Source organism: Parasteatoda tepidariorum, chromosome 10 (assembly GCF_043381705.1).
Source record: "Parasteatoda tepidariorum isolate YZ-2023 chromosome 10, CAS_Ptep_4.0, whole genome shotgun sequence".
Taxonomy (NCBI): Eukaryota; Metazoa; Arthropoda; class Arachnida; order Araneae; family Theridiidae; genus Parasteatoda; species Parasteatoda tepidariorum.
In genome coordinates, this window is record NC_092213.1 from 54,253,275 (window position 1) to 54,276,335 (window position 23,061).

The window sequence follows — 23,061 nt, forward strand, 5'->3', positions numbered from 1 at the left end:
TCGAGATATTGTGCGCGCAAGGTGTAAAAATAGCATTTTGAGATAAATGAGTTTAAACACAAAACAGGACATATTTTATTAAAGAAAATGTATGACTTATTTTTTCGATAACTTTTGATCTAATGTGAATTTTTTTATGTTTTTTTTTTCCAAATTTTCAGAAAGATCCATAGAATAGAATAAAATTTTATTAAAAAAATCGATTTTTTGAAGCATTAAAAGGTATGTGAGGCCTTAAGAGGTTCAATATGGTTTGATTCTGCCTATCTTGTCAAAAATTACAATTTTCAGAGAGAAAATTGGAAAGGCGAATTTCTAGCTAGAATTCTCCGGAAAATAAAGAAGCAAATTCTTTGAGAGATTCCTCATGTGATACTATGTACTGGCAAACATTTTTATACGAATCATTAGATTTTATACGAATTATTATTAGATTTTATCTTTAAAGCTAAATTTCAAGGTTCAAATAAAATATTAAAAATGTTTGGATTATATTGACGAAATCACGACAACGTGTATTACAAGATTGCAATTTCGAAAAACTGAAGTCTTTCGATTACTTGGCCTTGTTTCTAAGATTGGCATGTTACAAGCGATAAAGGAACCCTCGCACATTTTATTGGATCCCAGTCGACATGGCTGAAATTTTGATGTTGTAATTTAAATTCTCCTGATTAAAATTATCATGGGGCACTGTTGTTAAAAAATTAGAGATTTTAAGATAAGGAATGTGGAAAATCGGCCCCTAGTGAGTGCAACATACAGAAATGGCTCATGACATGGAAGTTTAACAATCTGGATCTCAAAACCTGCTATTTTTTGGTGTTGGGCACCAGAAGACTCTTGGTGAACAACGACATAAGAATTTCAAGATAATCGCAAAAAAGCAATTCGGAAACGTGCTTCCTTTAACATGGATATTAAACAGGAAAACACTATCTTTAGCATTCTAAAAGTATCGTCCCATGTTCTTTGTAAATAAATCAGAAGATAGTCAAGAAAAAAATTTCAACAAAATATTGCCATAGAGAATCACGATAAATCTTCAATTCAAACTCTATGATTTTAACATTATGTTTTTATAATTTCGACGAATGATTGAAGTAAATTCGAGACTCGGAAATATATGAGGAATAATCATTACATTAAATACACTTTAAATGACTTAAGATATACGAAACAGTGTAGTGAGGGTAAACGAAAATGTCTTGCAATTTTACCACATAACATTATGTAGTAAAAGAAACAAAAAATTCTATACTTTAGTTGCAACGAAAAAAAAGTAGCCATACAAGGAATTTTTTAAAACTCATTTTCATTAAAAAACAATTAGTGTGTGTATATATATATATGCGTCAGACCTATAAAAAACGCTGGGCACAGTACTTTTGAGACAGCAGTTAATCACGTTTATTACAAAAGAGTTACGCAATTTAAGTTTTTAGTTTTGGGTGTGACAAAAAAAACTATGTTGTTTATTAAAAAAAGAAGTTTTAAATTATTTACAAAAAGGTTCCTAATTATTTTTTAAGGTTGAAAAGGAGTAGAAACCTTCATTGGCAGTAAAAAAAAAAGATTTAGCTTGCCCCATTTAATAAAATTAATATCACAGTGGCTGGAAAAACATTCCTAACTGATTTTATAGAATTCCCTAACTGATTTTATAGAATTCCTTTTTTTTTTTTTTTTTTTTTCCTTTAAACCGAATGCATAAATTTTCAGTTATACATAAATCTTAAAACAATACAATCTTAAGGGAATCTCAACTTACCCTAGAGTTTACTTTCAACTCTAATGGTAAGTAGACACTTATACTAACCATTAGAGTTGAAACAAACTTTTTTTTTAAAAAATTACAACAAGACCAATTTTTTTTACTAAAAATATCGGATTTTAAGGAGCCTCAACCTCAAATTAATATCCTCAGACTTTTTAAGTATTATATTTTATTTCCCAGAAATATCTCCGATTTTTCCCGGATTTTTGAAATTCTCTGACTTTTCCTGTTCTTAAAATGTACTGGCACCAGACAGAGATTCCCTTAAATTTTGAGCACCCTTAATAGTTGGAAACTGGCAAGAATGCTTATTATTTAACCAAAAAATGACAATGAATTCTATATGTTGTAAAAGAAAAAAACTACTGATATTTTCAATGTTATATGGCCTGTAGCTCCAATAGTCTTTAATGATCTAGCTAGTCGAAAAGCTTTTGGGACTTCGATTGCAAGATGTCCTTACAGATACGGAAGCAAATTAAAACATAATAAAATAAGTTTATGATATAGTTCTAATCGAGTGAGGCTCGTTAATAAAAATTATATTTAATTAAATAAACGTAAGGCTTTATAGAAGCATTAAATAATACCCTTTAAGTTAACATTGCGAGATCGAAACAATTGTAATTAAATATTAGCTATTCTTTTTATGTTGTTAATCAAACCCTAACAACATTTTCATTGAATATCTAGTACATCCAAAATAAAAAGGGTTTGTTTACTTAGTTTGGGCTCAAAAATATTTTAACTACGACTATTCAATAACGCACAAATACTGCTGTTTATAAGATCTTTGCCTCTTAAATTTAAGATTGTGACGACTATATTTTAAGATATACTGGAGCGAAACTAAAAACATTTATCAAAATATATCCCTACTTTCTGAAATTTGTGAGCCTATCCCCAAAAAAGTTTTCAAACTGAACAAGAAACTTGTGCATTGAAGAGAAATTTCAATACCAACTTGTCTGATTGCAAAACTACTGGAGCGATTATACTTCTCAAGTTACATTATAAAGGAGAAATTATACGGTACATTTAAAAAAATTTTATACATTTATAATGTAGTTTATTAAAATTTCTTAAATATTAAAAAAAAATTATAAATTTAAACTGAAAATTTAGTATTAGTTCGAATAGTAAATAATTTCAAAGATTATAAATTGGGGAAGATTAGGTATAGAAAAATAGGAAAAGGGAAAGTTGAGAAATTCGAAGACAGGAACAATATCCTGCCAAACTGACGTAAAAGAGAAAGCAAAAAAACAAATCAAGTAATAAAAAACAAAATAAGATAACCAAATTTAAAACAAAGCAATCGAAACCGTAGCTATGCATAGATACTTCTTTCATTTGTTTTTAAAATTTAACATCAACTGGTAGAACTGCCAAATGTAAATTAGAACTTCACTCTTTTTCAGAAATAGGGAGGGAAAAAATTATAATTAAAGTCTTGTCGACGTTGAATCAACAATATCCCTCTAATTCAAACATACAGAAATGATAACAGGGTTGGGAAGACTCCCACTACCCATTTCTCTCAGATTCAAATTCTAAAATAAAAGACAGCAACACCCTCGGGACAAAGACAGCCAACAAAGACAGGAACGGACATCACAAGGGAGGGACAGAACTTTTTTTTTCACCAACCTCTTGTCATATGAAAACAAATTATTCGCGTCAGGGACGTCTGTTTTAGTGACAAGAACCCCTACGCATTCCTCCACCCAAATTCACTACTGAACTGCGCAAGCTCCCCTCTCCTACTTTCAGCAGCACCCCTCACACCCTATTTTCTTTCTAGAACTTCCAGAAGTAAATCGATAGTCCTTCTTGGCCTTAACATCCCCCCCCCCTTTAACATTCTTTTTTCACAATCACATTCTTTTCAGAAAGGAAAAAAATATTAACCAGACTAAGACGAAAATTCTACTTAATTTTTACAAAGCTCTCAGACAAACCAAAAAACAAAAAATATACAAGTTTTGGAGATAGATTTATTGAATAAGGACCAAGTTTGGTGGTGAAACAGAACATTACTGCCACTCATTCACAAAATTTAGGAGGGGAGAAAAAAAAATTGGGAAATTTTACCACATTAAAAGCTATTATTTTACTTTCTTTTCCCTACAGATAAAAGAAAATCGTGGTTATCCAAAATGTATAATAAGGAATGAAATAATGAAAACTAATTAACAAATATAAAAAAGATAATAAAAAGATTAGGATTTTTAAGATTAGGCTAAGAAACATAAATGAGAGTTTCGATACACAACGCACAAAACACTTTAAACCCGAACCGATTTAAACCCGAATCTAAGTGTTCACTTGTTACTTCATTATATTCCAAATTTAAGATACAACTTAAAAATTAGGTTCGGGAAAAGGAAATCCTAATATCATAGAATTGTGATAAATTTATGGCAATTTAGTATTTGTAGGTTTTTTATGAAATCCATGTCTGAAAGATTTTATAAGAATAGCTCGTTGCTTATTAGAGAACATATTACTGAACATAAAAACAAAATTTATTTTTATTTCCGGTATTATATTGAAGGATTGACTTTTTGCAGCAAAACTTTTTTTAATCACATAGCCTGTCTAAAACAATAAAATTTATCACGCGTTTATGCTTTTTTGAGGCTATAAAATTTTGTGAACTTGCCTAATTGAGATGTTCATAATACGTTTTCCTTTTCTACCTCCTTAATTTAACCCACTACTCACAAGGAAGCACTTATACTTTTTTTTTTTTTTTAAAGTTAACATCGATTTTGAATTTGAGTTTATCTCCATGCAAACAGTAAGCAAATATTTGCATCCTTCGGCTTTATGCTTAAAATCCATCTTCGTGAAAATAAAGCAAATTCCAGCAAATTCTTTCTTGTAATTTCTTCAGTTGGTCTATAAATAGGAGGGCGATTTGTGATATGATTAGGTAAGTTTACCACATAGATGTAAGATGAGTTCCAAATTTTGATGAAATATATATCAGATGTGTAACAAAAGGTGATTTTTTTTTGTTTAAAAAAAATTTCTGTTCCGTGAATTTCAAAAGCTGTAAGACCCCAGTCAATTTAATTTTAATGACAAAGATAGAAACTAAATGCTTTGAAATCATTTTTAGTTAATTTCCTTATTATTATTTTTTTTTTGTTATTTTATATACCATATAACCTCGATAAAATTTACGTAGGGTATCTGTATGACTATGTTCACGGTCAGACAGATAGCTGTTAAAATCCAACCTAATATAACATACATGCAAAATTTGCAAGCATCCTTAAAATTATACATAAAAACTTCATGTAGTTTATATTTAAATTGAATTTTATACAATCATGTTAATAGAATTGAGTTCCCTAAAGAGTTAAGTTGTAATTAAGTAACAAAGAAAAAAAAAGTTTTTGTTCTTTGAGGAGTTTTCTCGACTCTGCTTTTAAATTTTTGTAAGAAAGTTAGAGAGAGAAAGCTTTGTAAGAAAGTTAGAGTTTCCCCCCCCCCCAATTTTTTAAGGTCTCATTGTCAGCAACTTTCCCCCGTTAGTTCTTTTTAAAAAATAAAGCATATTTTTTTTTTCCTAAAAAAATCTGCTATGTCCGTTGCCGTGCTAGAGAGTTATTGCTACCAGTCATACATCTATAATTTAAAGCAATCTAAGTAATTAGAATTTATCGATATTAGTATTTTAACAGAATCTTGAACAACTGCAAATTTTCTCTTTAAAAAATAGCTATACAATAAAATTTCTATTTATTCGATAGTTTGAATACTCTACTTGCCCAGGCAACACCAAATTCTCAAAAAATTTTAAAAACACTTCTATAAATTACATGCTTTTATCATTAAAAATTTATGATAAAAGCAGATTTTTTTTCAGAATGAAAATTTTAATTTTTTTAAATTAAATTTAAGCATTGTCCTGTACCTCCTCGATATTAAATAAAAATCTTAATTTTCTTTCTTATTTATTTTAAAATTCTGACTAAATCTGATTTTTAAATAAGGTTACTATCTTAATATTTTAAGAAATTTTAAAGAGACTCTTGAAAAAGAAAATGGAGAAATCAAAATTTGTAACTAAAATTATTTATTGAAATAACTCTTTAAAAGAAAAATAAATATCACTGGATTAGTTTTTCTCATTATTTAGCATTAGTTATGCGTACAAAGGAGTTGAAGCTTGTCAATTTTAATTTTATAAACAAATACACCCTACGTAAAAATTTTCTGAAAGTGTTTTCAATAAATATGGGATTTATCATTTAAATTTTTAGAAGTTCTTATACTTAAAAAAAGTACTTCATATAAGAAATTATAAGCTTACTTAAGAAAAATTAAAACAAATTAAATAAGCAGTAACATAGGGCAGAAAATTAGGCGTAATTTAATAACTTATAAAAAAGAAGAAAATCCCCTTTTGAAAAAGTGAACTAAAAATTCAAATTGAAAAAGAAAAAAAAGGAAAAAAAATCTATTATTTAAATAGGTATTCGTTGCACAATAACTAAAGGATTGATGCGCGAATACTAGAGATAAGTTAGGGCCTACTTTTTACTGTCAGATCCCGAATACTTAAAGGATTATTTTGTACCAGAGTTGAATCTGCGATTCAATATGGCAGATTAACGCCACAATTCGTAGATATAAAGCTAAAACTTGCGAGAAGAAAAAAAAAGTCAAATGAGATATATTATCGAGACTATTTACTTACAGATTTAATACCTATTATTTTTTATAAAACAGTAAGATAGTGTATGAAGTCATACACTTTCGAAGTCATACACTAGGAGAGGTTCATTGACAGTTATCGAAGGTTTTTAAACTTCCTTCAAAGCTAAACAGACGCATAAAATTCTGTGATGTGCCAAACAATTTCACCTTATATCTTTTAACCTTCAGAACATTTAAGCCATCGGTCATTTAGGTTCAAAATGACCTATTAATTTTGTGCTTGGACTTCCAAAAATCAATTTGTAATGTAGACATGAGCTAAAAAAAGATTATACTACACAAAACGTAAACAAGTTTTTTAAGTTAGGTGATCAAACGGTGTTGATTCTGGTCCGTAGAGAACAAAAATAGTTGAAGATAAGTGGAGTAATTTGAGTCACGGGTGACGTAACTATCTACATAAAACTTAAAAAATAATAATGCATGTAATTTCATAAATACTCCATAAAAATGTCTCCAGGATTGCACCTGGCACAGACGCGGACTATTTTCTATGGTGTTTTCACTTCAAAAAATGGACTAATTTCATGCTTTCTTTACTTTTTTTTTGGTAAAACAGTTTAAAAATTGAGACAGTCCACTGCCAGCCATACCATTAAAAGAGGGTACAAAACTGAAACAATATACGTTCATTTATTTTGCGCTGCTGTAGTTCGTCATCTAGACTTGCAGACTGTCTTGAAATCCAATGAAGAACAGCCTCATAATCTACAATTTATGTAAAGCTAAGCTGTTTTTAATTTATGTGCCCATTCCTTTACTTATATACACCCTTAACATCTGATCAGTAAGAAGACAAAGGAACTCATCTCTAACAGCTTCTGACAGAAGTAAAACTAGGTTGATAAATGAGGTAATGATCGTTGAATAGATTTATGACTAATACAAGGCGAAATGAGCTAACTATCGATAATTTCTGAAGAAAAGTCAATAAATCAATTTGATTCAGAATCTTATCAGTATTATAACCAATAACACAAGACAATTAGAATAAAATTACTTTTCATATTCAAACATTTATTTAATTTCTTTTCATCATATAGAAACATTTTAACTAAATGCTTACTACGATCTGAAAGTGGGGGAAATATTTTACTACCACAATCCTTTCTTTTATACTTTAATAATGAAACTAGATTTATTTCTCTTTCTTTTTTAAAAAAAAAATAAAATGAAAGAGGTTTTAAATGTAGGATAAAAAAAATAGTCAGCATCTGCCAACCTTCTTATTTAATTATTCTGAAATGTGATGTAAAATCATTTTAAACATATTAAGACGTTAACGAGGCTCTTTTATCGAGAAAAATATTATGTTTCGCTTTATATTGTTATTTTTTAAAATTTAAATTTTATTTGATTCAAAATAATGAATAACGATCGCAAAAGGTTCAAGATTGTCACATTAAACTGATAGTTATCGTTTTCAAATTGCAACCAGCCTAAAATTCTAAAAACCATTTTCAGATATTAAAAGCTATTAATTTTTAATGAACAAAAAAATTTAAAAATGCAACGAAAAACCTTCAATGAATAACATAATAAACAAAATCAGGAAGCTGAAGCACACTGAAAATTGAATGGAATATGGTCAGGTAATGTTTTAATTGGAAGGATGCCTTACTTATAGATTTAATANGGAATGATTCATGTCATTCTCTTGCTGAAAAGAGATTATTCTTTATCATCAATAGCCAGCACAGTAATGTAATTATCCCATGGTTAAATAGATAAAATAACTCCAAATTTGCTATAATTGAAATATTTAGCAAACAAGTATTTAACCACTTCAAATTTAGGCAGTTGTTTCAAAAATACTAATAGCTGCTACAACAATCCACAGTTCTCTGTTTGAAAAATAAACATAGAAGGAGGATATGAAAAATTACCACACGAGTATGAAGCTAAACAACCACATCGCGTATTAAAATGAGTCCAAAGGTTATAAACCGGAACAACACACACACATTACGTTGGAGAAATACACATAAAATCCATTCCTACTTACTAGTGGTGTCTGAGGCGGCAAGTCCACCTTGGTCATCATCTGCTGTTGAAGTAGGGCGGTCCGCAGAGTGTGCAGGGGCACCGTAGCAGCTCGGAATAGAGCTGTAGTCTGCTGTTGCGGCTGTTGTGGTACAACTGCGGGCACGGCAGCTGCCGCGTAAGGGCTTCCAGCGGCAGCGGTGGCCGCCCCGCCGATCCACGGGGTGAAGAGAGTCAGGGCGTCGGCAGAGGAAGCTGGGTCCGGACAGAGGGCGGCTCCGGACACCAGCTGCGGATGCGGTCGGACGGCCGTCGTGTACGGTTCAATCAACATGGAAGTGCCCCCTAAAGTGGCGCAACGAGTGTACGGGGCACAAAGCACAGCCAGGGCTTCCTCCCTCGTTGAGGCCGCAGTCCGGTCCACTTTTCGAACGAAGCGCACCGGTGAATGATGTGAGCAAGCACAGAGGAGCGCCCCGGCCGTCTGTCCATCCGAAGAACTCCGGAATAAGTGAGAACAGCGCCCTTGACTGGCGCAGACGCTGTGCCGCCCGCGCATGCCCTCCTCAGCCCCATCGCGCCGTCCCAAACGCTACAAAATAGCTAATTCGCAAACGGCCGGAGAGAATGGCAATCGGGCGTTCCTTTCTACCCCACAATCAATATGGAATTGCAGAGTGAATCAGCGGACTAACTAATAACAAACAAAGGGGTTCTCGCTGCTCCTCCAATCGTTGGACATAGCAGCTGTCCTTTACACACGCCGCGGTCGTCCTTTGTTCTGGAATCCAATATTCCGACGAATTCCGATACTCATCATACAACAAATATTTATAACTGGCTCATTCAATTTGTTTAGCATAATAGTTTAACCTCCTAATACATTGTTAAATAGGAACTGAAAAGTATATAAATACAGATAAATAGAAATAAAAGAATTACTTATTTCAAAAAGTGATTCGTCCACATATTTGGTCACAAATTAGAAAAAACTAATTAAAATTTTCCAACATTTATTTTTATATCAGTGAAGTTAAAAACAAATTAAAAACACTATTCATTTTTAGTTTTCAGCTTTTTTTATGATAGTTAAAATTAAAATAAGCTTTTATGAAAGTTACGTAAAAACTTAGGAATCTAATAAAGAGCGAATCCAAAATCACCATCAATATTCGGTTAGTATAGCTCAAGTAAGACTTAACAATAAAATCAAATTCTTAAAAAAATTAAATAAAAATGGCGAACATCAAAAACGAAATACACCTCTCCTACAAAAAAAAAAAATTAAGTATAATAACTGCATAAACAAGTCTTTCCCTCTTAGTAATTTAAACAAAAATTGACTGAATTTTCTAAAGATTGTAAGCATGTAATTTCAGGAAATGTTGGGATGTTATTTCATTTAGTGAATCCTAAATTAATCTTTTAAAATGTTTATTGAATCTTAAAACGATTTAGTTAAAAACGTAACTTCATTATGGTTCATTTCCAACCAAAAATTGAACATTTATTGGTTGAATTTCTCATTGCAATTTTAACAAGTATTTTTTTTTTATATCTGGACAGTTCCATGCAAAATTAAAAGTAAATAGTGCAATTAACTTCATTATAAAGATCAACATTAAAAGTTCAGTATGTGTTTGGGTTGGTGTAGACGCATCGGACGTAGTTTAATAGCCGCACTAAATATTCTGCAAACACAAACGACATTACGAACTCAACTAAATTAAAGCTGAGATCCAACTTTCCGAACTAGTTATCATTAATCAGAAGTACAATAACACATAACGCTAACAAAATTAAAATTAGCGCGATTTCAATATGTTTTAACAACTTAAATATTGGCATATACCCAATAATAATGATTATACATGAATTCACTATATTCAATATCAAATAATAACAATGCATAAATTTGCTAAATAAAAAAAATTAAATTAATCTTTTTCTCCGAATATGTCCCACAAATAAAGTTAATAACTGAGTAGTTAAGGAAATAAATACTTATTTTACATAGATTATCACGATAATCTCCAAAAACCGTAATTTGGACCACAATTACTCAACTATAGGACTGAAATCCTGACTACGAAATTATATTAATTACGGATAAATCGTAATTGTTGGTACTTTTCTGTTAAGGTGTTACAAAACGAATCGGGCGAAAAATCAATGGAAGAAAAAAAAACTCACAGCGCTTTAAGTTCCTGTTATTATTGAACTAGGAACATATACTAAAATTTATTATGTCCCTTTTCTTTCAGTTTATCAAAAAATACCTACTTGTAAAGACTACCCATAATAATCGCTTTACAAAATAAGTTCCACATAAGTAACAATTCAGAAACTTAACAAAATTCCCCAAACCCCATCTACAACCAGACACCAAAACTCAATTACAGACGCTACATCTCCTCTTAGCACTCAGGGGCGATATACACCAGATCAGTCCCAAGGGAGGAAACGTAATAAATGAAAACAGCGCTCCATAAAAACAGATAATGTCGTCACAGACTAGAATAAAGGGAGAGAAAAAAAAAAGAGAACACCTGAACAAACTGGAACACCCCCACGAATGCGATCATTGTTTTGAGGACATTCGTCTTTCCTCGGCATTAGTCCCAGCAAATTCCTTTTTCCCCAGAGAGCTCAAGAATTACACAGGGCAAAATAAAAGAGAAAGACTGGATGAGAGATTTGGTCCGTTATACAGGAAACCGCGCATTCGTCATGATTAAGCAATGACGAGATTCCGTGGAGGGCGGGTTGTTCCTCTGAGATGGAGAGGAAGTACAGTTGGGTGGAACATAAATGACCACTACACTTGTCTGGAGAAAGTGTAAACAAATGAAATATAAGAAAGGATTCTTTACTTTATTCCTTTTTATTACCGCCGTGAGTTAGGGAGTTGTCTAATTTATTCCAGTAACGAATGGTTTACAGCATCTGTGTATTTAAATTAGTGTTAAGGCGCATTTGTCAAAGTTAGAGAATTTTTCTTTTATTATTATCATGGGGTTAGTAATATGTAAGACTACGAAACAACACAGCAGGCGAATGTATTAGAGTTAAATTTTAACTTTTACACAGAGCTAAATATTACAAGCACTTGATTTTCACGTGTACATTGCTATTTCATAAGACTTGGGAAGGATTCCCCCTTAATCCCTTCAAAAAAAAATTTAAAAAATCCGACTTTTTTAGGTACTTTAAAGAAAATTTTAATGTTAATATAGATCATATTTTATCTATATCACACAATTTTTCATCAGAAAACTTTTTTTATGCTAAATATTTGTTTTGTTGTCAAATATATTTTTTTTAATGTCAAATATTAGATTTTGCGAGCAAAAAAATATTGAATGAGGATGAAAACGTGGAATAGTTTCACTAAAATGTGAAATTTTTATATCAAATAATATCAATAAATTATTTGATAGAAAGAATTATTTGAATCGAATCTTAACAACCGATTACTATTACCGACAATTTTAAGACTGATTATTTTTAGTGATATCGGAATTTTCCAGATCTTTGTAATAAAAAAATGCCATAACAATTCCATGCCTTTCCCCCCCGTGACCAGTGGAAGGCCCGTTAAAATTACTTTATAAACAAAGTCAAATGGCAAATTAGCTTCTATTGGTCCTAATTCTAAAAACTTTTGATACTAGGATATGGAGAATTCATACTGTGATTAACACATTTATGGCAATTATGTGTATAATATATTATTTTACTGGCAATAATCAAGAAAATTTAACATCTAAACATCTATGTTAGGATGTCTTTAGATTTGAGAAATAAAAGCGAACTAAATTTGTTTTAATGAATCTATGATAAAGTTATTAAAAAAATTTCATTTTTCTCTTTAACCATTGAGATTTCAAATATTAAATATACACAGAGACAGCAAGCGTGATAAGAAAGTAAATTAAAAATCCTGAAACGAAGGATAATTCAGAATGGAAGAAACAAATACTTAAGCAGAATTCGGCACTAACTCTACACTTTAAAAATTATTCGAATCCCCCCGAAAATATCACAAAACAAAAGATATAAAAGACATTTAAAATTGAACTGTAGTGAATTTTTAAATCAACATGAATTATGAACAGAAAATTTCGATACGAAATAACACCCCCCTTTTTTTTTCCTATTCTAACAAAAGATCAAGAGCTCGCTATGATAGAAAAAGACAAGGGAGAAAAACTATCATGCCTCAAATAATTGGTCTCTCTGAGAATATGCATTCCCCTAAAACATGGCATTTTCGCGCATCGAAAAACTAAAACTTCAGAACTCAAAAGGGACGATCTTTCATATCGCAATAGATTCAAACTAAAGGGGAACGGGGGTTAAAAAATACAACCAAATAAGCTATATATACGGATTACAAAGAGCGGAGGAGAGTCACAATTCTTTTCGAAAACGATAGCGCGTGCACGCGCTTCCTGCTAAAGTATTTTTTCCCTTTATGACGAAAACAATACTTTATTTGCTTTAACAGCAACGCATCTGGCGCCAAAAAGGAGAGGGAACACAAAGGAGCTTTCGCGTCACCCCCTTGTTTATTTTTTATGCCCCCTTACCCCCGTTTTACTTTCTCCGCAGTATCTGGAATAGGGCACAAGCGCGCATACACACGCACAAAAGCGTTGCCAAGGTTACCTTCACAAACAGGCAGTGCTGAACGAGGCACGGAGGTTAGAATAGAGAAGCAAAGGCACAAGCAACGCAATCAATAAAATTGCTCTCCGCTTGAATATGCAAGAGGAGAAAATGAGACGGCAATTTACATGAAAGGGTAAAAGAAAAGGATTTCTGCTGCCGAACCCTCTACCCCGTTCCGCCTACCCACCACTTAGCCTTTTCTCCTACCCCCCCCCCTACCAGCCCTTAAAATCGGAAAGATAGAGAGCTACTGATGAGGGGATGATAGACATTGATGTTGATGGAGTGATGGTATGAACAGTGCTCACTTCCCGCATGTATTTCATATTAATAACAAATATTTCACTGCATAACATGTAACTTTGACGTGGGATTACTAAATTAACTAACAAGTGTAGTAACAAATATGTCAATATTACAAGTTGAAAAACTTTATCCTAGCTTTTTCATTACATTTTTTTAATTAAAAAAGAGTGCTATGGAATAAATAATATAATCAAATGTGAAAAAATGCTATTGACCTAAGTTTTAAGACCCTACAGCAAATGTAAATAATAAAAAAAATATGGCTCATATTTAACCAAAACGTCAAAACGAAATATTAAGTAAATGTAGCATGTAAAATTGATTTCGGGGGCTTTTTTCTTTCGTTAAAATGACGTACATGGCTGTTTTTAAAATCAGCTGCAAAGTGCCCTCGGAACGAATTTTAATAAGCGGTGATTGGTGCACGTTAAATCTGTCATGCCGCAAAGTCCTCCATGTTCCTATAACAAATCAATACCTCTCCTATCTCTGGGGGTACTACTGATCCAGGAGTTTCCTTGTCTGGTTGATTGGGTCAAAATTACAAGGCTACAGAGTTCAACTTTAGTCGTCGTACACCCAAAAAATTGGGTCGACTGTTCAACTTTGGATATAAAAATAAAATAAAAATTAAGTGTCTGACTTCTGCAATAATTTTTAAAAAAATCACCCTTAGACGGATATTTGCAAGTGACGTCAAGCATTAAAAACGATCCGAAAATTGATTCAGCATGATAATCAAACAAAACCCTAAAGCAGTAACGTTAACACTGCTATGCGCAACCACGATTAGCTGTAAGTACCTATTGTTTAGAAATACGAAAACAAAACCAGCAACAAAAATAAGAAAAGGAAAGAGCACTTTCTGTATTTTTAAAAAGATTTCTGTATTTTTGAATTTCAGAGTAATTAGTATGACAAAATGTAACGAAAATAACTTAAATTATTATTAAGGGGAGAAGATATTGTAAATCAAAATTTCAGTTAAGTTATATTGGTAAAAAATGCACTACTTAAATTTAAAAAATGTCAATTTTTTTTTTTAAACAAGCGTTATTTATGTATTAAAAATGCACTCTTTAAATTAAAAAAATATAAAAAAATAGCGTCACTTACGTATTAAAGGAAATTCATTCCATAAGACAAAATACAAATAATGGAAAAAAAGAAAAAACATCAGTACACAATGGTCGGGAAGGGATTCTATATCTAATAAAACACGGGAAATACCACAAAAACAAATACAAATAATTTAAATCTTTCTTCAAACATTTTTAACATTTTACATCCAGTACGCGAATCGATTTAAAAAGAAAGATCGATACTTATAAAATTGTTGTAACTACAGAAGTAACAAAATAAACATTCATAAATAAATTGCTACGAAACATGAATATTGGATATACGTAAACAAATACTAATAAAGAATATTACTTTTTAAAAAAATTTATACAGATTTGTAAACATATGTTAAGTTAGTAGTTGCCGCTATAATCAATGAAGTCGGCGTGCAAACGTAATTTAATTGGTTTCACACATACAAGCCTGAAAAATCAATTAAGTTTTATAACTAGCGCGATGGTAGATATTTATTAAAAAAAATTTAGTTGCATAAATGATAAAGCGTAGATAAAACTAGTCGTAAAAATTTCAAAAATATTAAAAAAGAAAAAAAAAACATATGAAATAATAAGTGACCTTCATCAAACCAGACCCTTAAACATTTTGATACCCAAGGTATTCACTTGGAAGTAAAATAGGTTTATTTCACCATCTGCTTTAAAAGATCAATAAACACAAAGACAAGCAACAAATCTGAATACATAACACAAAGGCAAACCAGGCCGACCGTGATTTATAGAGACTGTAAAGAAGATAATAAACAAGGTATGATTTTCTATAAAAACATAAATCACCTTCAGCAAAGAAAATATTTGAAAAATCTTGTACTCAAATTTATATGGCAAAATATCGACACGCCCTTTTTTTTTAAAAAACCCAAACACCAGGTCGATGGACGACATTACCAGGAGCTTTAAGCGACGCCAAAAGAAATTTCTTCGAACAGAGGAAAAAGTGGTGTAGTATCTGTTTGATAAAGAGGAAAAATCCAGCTGATTAAACAAAGCACTCGTTTCACTGTTTGATCACTTCATAATAGCTTTATTTTTAACTTGGCGAACTTAATCAAATGCCAATTTGCAACAAGTTAAAAATGCATCGGAGGCCAGTCATGCCATTAATGGTCGTCACTAAGTGAGGATATTAACTTCTCTAAATGAGTAAAGTGATAATTAGTTTCAGTTTAGATGTAAATTAAAATTGTTTATTTAATTCAAAAACAATATTGAACTCGTTATTTAAAGACTCCAAGCAAGAAAAATAACGGCTACGGGTGTATGAACTAGATTAGAAGTCACTCAAAAACGCATAAGGTTCGAAAACATCCGTTGATCAAAATTGTAGAAAGCTAATGACTGAGTATAAAATATATATGTGGAACATTTTATGTTCTGTCATTAATATGTGGAACATTTTAGTCGTTTAGTGACAGATTGATGATATTAACTCTTCAAGCGCAAGCACCAGCGCTTATTGAGTTTCAAATTGTCTACTTTTAGGAAATAAAAACTTTGTGTAATTCCATAGGAAGTCAATGGATAAAACCATTCAGCAGTGGTATTGTTTTAAAGATAGATTTCAATCATTTGAGGCTAGGTGGCTGCTCAGTTACCAATCTTTAGCGAAAATAAAGAAAAGAGGAAAAAAAACGCAATAGATCAACCCGCAAAATCATCAAGGCATATTTCACCAATTTTAAAGGGTCTACAAAAAAATCAAAATTTCTGGAATGCAGATACGACGTACAACACTTATACGATATACAACACTTATACAAAGACTGCGATTTGTAAACATCTGCACGTATGTTTTATAACATATTCGTAGGGAAAAACAAACAATTTGTAACAAATGCCTGCTGACTTTCCAAAACATGAAATATGTATTTGATCTGTCAAAGAATATTATCATTAGGTCAAGAAATATAAAATACAAATAATGTATTAAAATTTTATTCCCATAACTAAAGCCTAACCAAACAGTTTCAAACTCTGCTTTCGACTTAAGAGACCGATAAACCACTATCTCTTGCAAATTTTTAGACAAACTGACAGCAGGAGCATAACCCACAAATACAACCAAGAAATTTTGAGTTAAACCACTTTTTCATTCAATTTAGCAATTGAAGGGGAACGTTTTAAAGTGACACCTTAACACCCATAAGGTTGGGGGCGGGCAGGCGAGTACTTCCACTACGAAATTTATTCCTTCCAACAGCAAGGAGAGTTTTCCGGAATGAATACAGTTCCTGGAGGGATAGGGGATAAGAAGGGGACGCGCCAGGAAAAGACGTTATAAAGGGGCATAGCTCAGTTTTATTACTCTTCGTGATCAATAGCAGCGATTCGAGTACCAATACCTAGTGGCTATTTATTACCCGTTGATAGCGAAAAACTGCCCATATCGAAAAAGAGAGTTCTACTCCACGGAAAGGGTGGGTTTTTTTCCTCCCTCTGAATAGGAAAGGGTGAGTGCTTTCCGAGAGTATTTTTGAATATAAGTATCCATTAGTTAGAACTTTTAACCCGCAAAATTATTGGGTTCAGATGGAACTTCCTTATTAAAGGCTCCGCGACTGAATTTGGAATCAATGAGATGGCTATGTAGTGGATATTTTTTGGACTGATATAATTCATACTCAATCCGGGATCATAAATCGGCCATAAATGAAACAGATACAAAGAGAACGTTGCCTAAAGGAGGAAGTTGGGTGCATTTTATAACCGAATGAAATTCTTAAGTAGAATGATTTGAACGAACCATATAACCATAAAACGCATTTTGGTTCAGAAATAATTTATGTGCTTTAGTTAGAAAGCAATATATGATTGAACTATGCATGTAATATAGGTTAATGATTAATGTACACATTAAAAAGCAATAATAATTTTAACACGGCAATTATATAGCATTTTTCCTCGTCGTTTCATTAAAATTAGAATAAAATTTTCCTATAAGGGGAATTATACGATGTGACCCAAAAGGGTAAAGATCATGAAATACAATTTTGTCTTGATAAACTCAGAAAAACCCCAGCAGCAAAAATCAGAAAAATGTGCAGTTTTCAGCTTAATTTAAAGTGCAACTTACATAAGTCAGTACGACAGATCAAGAATTATCTAAGTTTCCCTATAAATTGTGTTTTTTAGTTACTATATTTTACGGTTAGAGCTAATTTTTCATCCATACTGCTGCCAAAATTGATCACGATATTTCTGTATTCAAAGATTATCATCAATGATATTTGAGATCATATTCAATATTTACTTTTGTCGATAATTATCGTGACATAACTGTATAGCTGATATTCCACAATCAAACTTGCTATTCACGATCACCCGTAAACATTATCTTGCGATTTTTAACAAATATCGCCATTGCACGGTGTGTTGTTCTTTACATACTCTTTTGAAGAACAATCAATACTTTAACCAATCATAAGGCAAGGAAGAAAAAATTAAAATATTGTAATAAATATATGATTTACCACTGTCGATTCCATTTATTTTAATATGAAAGGGATATGAGTACTGCTCCAAAGGTTCAATTTAAAAAGAAAACTTCAACCATCTTTTTTAAAAATAAAGTTAAAAGAGTAAATTAAATGGAATGAATGACATGTTAACGATATTTTTTCAAAATTACTGCTTAATATGCGAATTTCCAACAAGTATACATTAGAAAATTAAATAAATTTTAGCACGATTTCATTTATTTAAAGTTTACGAAAATCATGAAGCTCTTTGAAGTCAAAGTAGTGTTGTGAAATTATACATAACAAACAAGATGAGAGGAATCCAATCCCTCTCCCACCTAACCTAGAGAATTAAATATAGCCAACCAAATCGTACAATAAAAATTCTTTAAGAAAAAAATACTCACAGCAGCTATAATCGTACTCAGAAATTACAAACCTATCAAAATCTGGAGGATAGTTTCAAATGATTAAAATATAAAAGATAAAAAAATAGTTCATTTATAATACTTTTGCAAAATATACTAAAACAATAAATTTACATGTATTTGTTCACTATGGTCCCAGACAGTTAGTAAAAGCGGCTTTGTTTGGAAGATATTTAATGATTAAGATATCTGTCAGGAAACTAACTAATTGCACGGTACTAAATCTATGCTTTTGGCAAAAGAGACCTAATTTTACACATTATCTACTCAGCCCAAGCCTTATTTTTAAAGCACTAATTTCTCAAACGTTAGTTAAGTTTTCAGCGGATTTTACGAGTCAACCACGGAAACGTAATGCATTTTTGTATCGAACGTAAAACTTTGGGAGGTGATAAACAATAGTTGTGTAAGTCAGCGGTTTCCAAATGGCGTTCTGCGGAATCCAAAGGTTCCGTAAAAGAGTCCAAGTTAAAACTTTTCTTTAACAGTTTTATTTTATTTATTTTTTTGGTTATCTGTCTATATATTTAGATCCAATCAATATTCAATCATTTACTTCACATTCCGGGTGCCATTGAGAGCTTAAAAAAAGCCAATTAAAGAAATTTTAAAAAATACATAATTTTTCTAATGACAAACTGATCTTAAAAAATTGCAATATTTCTCATCGCGCTTTTGAAATCAAAAGGAAATAACTAAATTCGTTAAAAAAAATAATTAAAAAAAACAAGTTTCATTTCAAAGAATAATATAATTAGGTTTAGTTAGGTAACACAAAAAACAAATAACTGAAATAGATTCAGCTCCATAACTACGAAATCAGTTATCAGGCTTAAAATCTAATTTAATGATGAAAGGCTGAAAAAAATTGCATTCTTCTTAGTAAAGTTTTGAAACTCCTTTTAATGGTTCATAACTCCTTTTAATGGTTCAAAGTTCCGGCATAAGAAGTTCGATCATTTAGGGTTCCATAACAGAAAAAACTGCTGTCTACGGCATCGTTAATTTCGTCTTATACTCGAAACCGAACAGAAAACATAACTTCAAATAGCTTTAAATGTCAATTTTGCCTGATTCTTGCTACGAGAAGCTGGGAGGAGGGGGGGGGATCCAAGCTCATTAAAACAAAATTTTCGAAGAATCTAAATTCACTATTTATTTAACTCATATTTCCACACTGCTTCCAAATTCAGTGCAATATTCAACACAAATATTTCAATTTTATGTAAAGCTCGTGAAAACAAAGTCGATGAAGAACAAAAGGGAAGAGAAACAAAAGGAAATCGATAAACTAGCAGCAAACCACAAAATGTAAACCAAAATCCACTGCTCCAACCCATCATCATCTAGTCATCAAATTGTTTTGCATGCCGAAAATACACGGCCAATCCACCCTACAGGGAAGGCGACTAACTTCATTTACGACGCCATAACATGAGTTGCTTTTAGACACGTTCCACAACAAGAGAAGCTTGATACCACAAAGTTTGACTTTCTAAAAGGTAAATAAGAGGAGGAAAAAATAAACACCAATCTTTTCTTCACCTACTACATCAAATAAATCAATGTCGGCAGCTGACACGATGCAATAGCCTTCAGGTATAAAGTAGGGAGAAACAAAGCTTAAAAATGGTAAATTGATTTTTGCCACTAACACAAAGGGCGCTACATATGAAGGGAGAATAAAAGCCCTCAGCCCCAAACATGAGATGGGGCTAAGAGAAGACAGGGGCTTCGCAAAGAAAAGACTGAAGATAGAAGCAGTGACTGAACCGAGAACAATAGTGGATGAAGGCTCGATTGAAGCGATTAAGGCTTATCAGAAGAAAGTCTAAGGACAGCCGTTCGTGCGATACAAATCTATGGAAGTGTGTTAAGCTCTTTCATCCCTCATTGAAGACATGGTAGTGAGTGCCAATACAAGATATCGCTGATCCCTTTAATAAGATTGATCATCGATTAACCAACAACGCCGTATAAAAGATAATTTTTAAATTGATACTGACTTTATAGGTAGGCTATTCTGGGTCAGGAATAAAAATCGAATGATTTTTAAACGCTGTCAGTACTGAACAAGAAAAACTAAAAACGCAGAAATTAGTTATATGATCGTCACGTTAAAAAGGAATGGATTGAATTGAACTCGGAATTTATAAATACAATGATTTTATTACGCTGAAGACATAGCGCAATAAAGTTGGAGGTATGAAAAATGAAGTTCATTCAAGGAACCAGTATTTACCAGATGAATATTATCAATAACCAATACCACTACCAGATCAGGTATCAATAAAAAGGACTCGACATCCTGAAGTTGCGTTTTTCGTTATGATTTTGCCTCCTCATGTGTGTCTAGACTTGAAAATAACTATGGCGAGTGGCGAGTTAACAAAAAAAAAGTGGAGACTTAAGTAAACAACTAGTCACTTGTACCCGGCATTTTTTTTTCTTCTTTTTAAAAAAAAATCTTTGAATGGTCAATACAGAAAGACTCTAGAAAACAAAATTTTCATAAAATGTCCAGGATATTCATTCAAAATTTTGATCCATCAATTTGTGATGGAAAGATTAATGTGAAAGGAGAGGCCTTTAACAATTCACGTTTCTAAGTCGTAATGAATATATTAAATACATTTTGCCACCCCAAATATTTTTAAGTTAAGTTCTTTAAAGTCGGAATGTTTAACTAAATTTCATCACATATTTATATTGTTATTTTTTATAGCTGAAACAACTTTTTATAGTCGTAGATCTTTTCTAATATGATTATATATATAAGTCAGTACGACAGATCAANTATATCTATAAAATTTAATCCAAGCGACAAAAAAAAGTTTGCAAAAGGAAGCTATTGAATAAAAAGGACCTATCGACTAGGTCACACTAGGTTTGAATAAAAAGTGCCTAATAAATTATTAGTATATCGGCTACCAACTGAAAATTTAAATTTTCAAGTTTATGTGCATCATAGCTATGATATAAATGCGGAAGAGCGAAGTGTCTAAAAAATAAAATTGCTGAGAGCTTATTTTAGAATGAGAGGAAAACTAGCTCACAATCATTTTTCTGCTTCCTTCGGGTATTGCCGATACATACATTGATGTTTAGATTCTCGTCACTCATGGACTAATTCGTGACGGAAATAAAAAAAAATTAAAAAATAGGACTTTAAAATTTATTGCCTCACTTTAACATCATTTTCAATTTATTTACTCTAAATATATTTTATAGTCTCCCAAATGTTTCCAAACGACATCAGAAACCGTAAAAAATGTACATAACTTTCAATGTATTCCTTAGCTGATGTTTCCTTCAAAAAAGTTTAATTTAAATATCAATAGAATTTTTCTTCCAATACTACCATTGCCAAATCTAGTAAAACGAATATAAGTTCAACGCTCGACTGCGCTTTAAACAACACCAATTTCTTCTCTTTTTTCTTAAATCATAAAAAATTACTTTTACTTGAATATGTTCCCCTCCAAAAAACGAACCTAACTTTTTACAAATTTTCCGCCTACTGTAAGTCAGGCACAAACGTATCACCATTTCTAAATGCTAAGCTTTCATTATACGAACATCAATTTTGCAACGACAGGCAATTGCAGAGAATTGGAAATTCTGATTCCTTAGATTAAAAACAGTTGAGAGTGGGGATTCATTTTTTTTTCCCTGGCATTAATTTGTTCTAAATCAAGCACAATATTATCAGAACAATATTCTAGCAATGTTAGGGATAGGCGTTTTATGATACGACAGCCCCAAAATTGGTAATTGTTGAGATTGATAAATATTGCAAATGAATACTAATAAGCAACACCGGTTTACAATGGCCGAGTAATAAAGCATGGTTATACAACTGTTTACTTCAACCAGTATCCATTTACTTTAATTATAAATATTGTTAAGGATTAAAGAAAAGCTCTATCTTCTAAGTGCTTAAAGCAGCATCTTCTTTTATATCCAACCGAAATAATTTTCTATATATTCCCCTAAACAGAACTACATAAATATAACAATACAAGAAAAAAATTGCATTCAGTTGCTACTCCATGAGTTTAAGATTTAACAATAGGCGGCAAACAAACCAAAGCTCTTCGGAAAAAGTAAAAAACAAACAAAACAAGAGGGTCAGCATAACAAGAGAGAAACTTTAGACCATACTGAACCACCAAAGGTTCAAAAAGAAAGTTGCTTCAGAAATTTTTATTTTCGGGTAAGAAGCTATAAGGGTCAATCAGAAGCGAAGGAATGACAGTAAGGTCATATTACCAGAATTCCAATTGGATGGCTCGGACTTAACAAAAAAAGAAAAGAAAAACAAAATCTTAAGACACGCTTTTATTTTCGTTGCCCACTGCCTACCCTACCTACCGGAATAAACGCGATCGAAGTAGAAATATATATAAAATCTGGAAATGTGGGGAGGACGAAGGGATGGGGGCTTCGTAACACATCCAAGCCACAAATCGATATGAAATGGACTCAGTCTGCAAGCGACGACTGACGTCTTGACGAGCGCTCCTTAGAAGTAGGCCACCGCCAAATATTTCACCGTTTTT

The 23,061-nt window shown here is 31.8% G+C and overlaps 1 protein-coding gene across 9 annotated transcripts in view; it reads right to left on the reverse strand.

The window, feature by feature from the left end:
* The window catches only part of LOC107445231 (nucleolysin TIAR), a 99,319-nt gene that overhangs the window by 50,786 nt on the left and 25,472 nt on the right, over nt 1-23,061 (reverse strand). For 2 of the 9 annotated variants that reach the window (XM_043039851.1, XM_043039763.1), the window contains exon 1: nt 8,517-9,068. The exons of 4 other annotated variants lie outside the window; for them this stretch is intronic. In XM_043039851.1, the coding sequence (XP_042895785.1) occupies nt 8,517-9,053 (537 nt within the window). In that variant the 5' untranslated portion in view covers nt 9,054-9,068. Of the gene's footprint in view, nt 1-8,516; nt 9,086-11,043; nt 11,095-23,061 lie in introns of those variants that run through there. 3 more of the 9 variants (XM_071186441.1, XM_043039810.2, XM_043039907.2) reach the window with 3 other exon arrangements.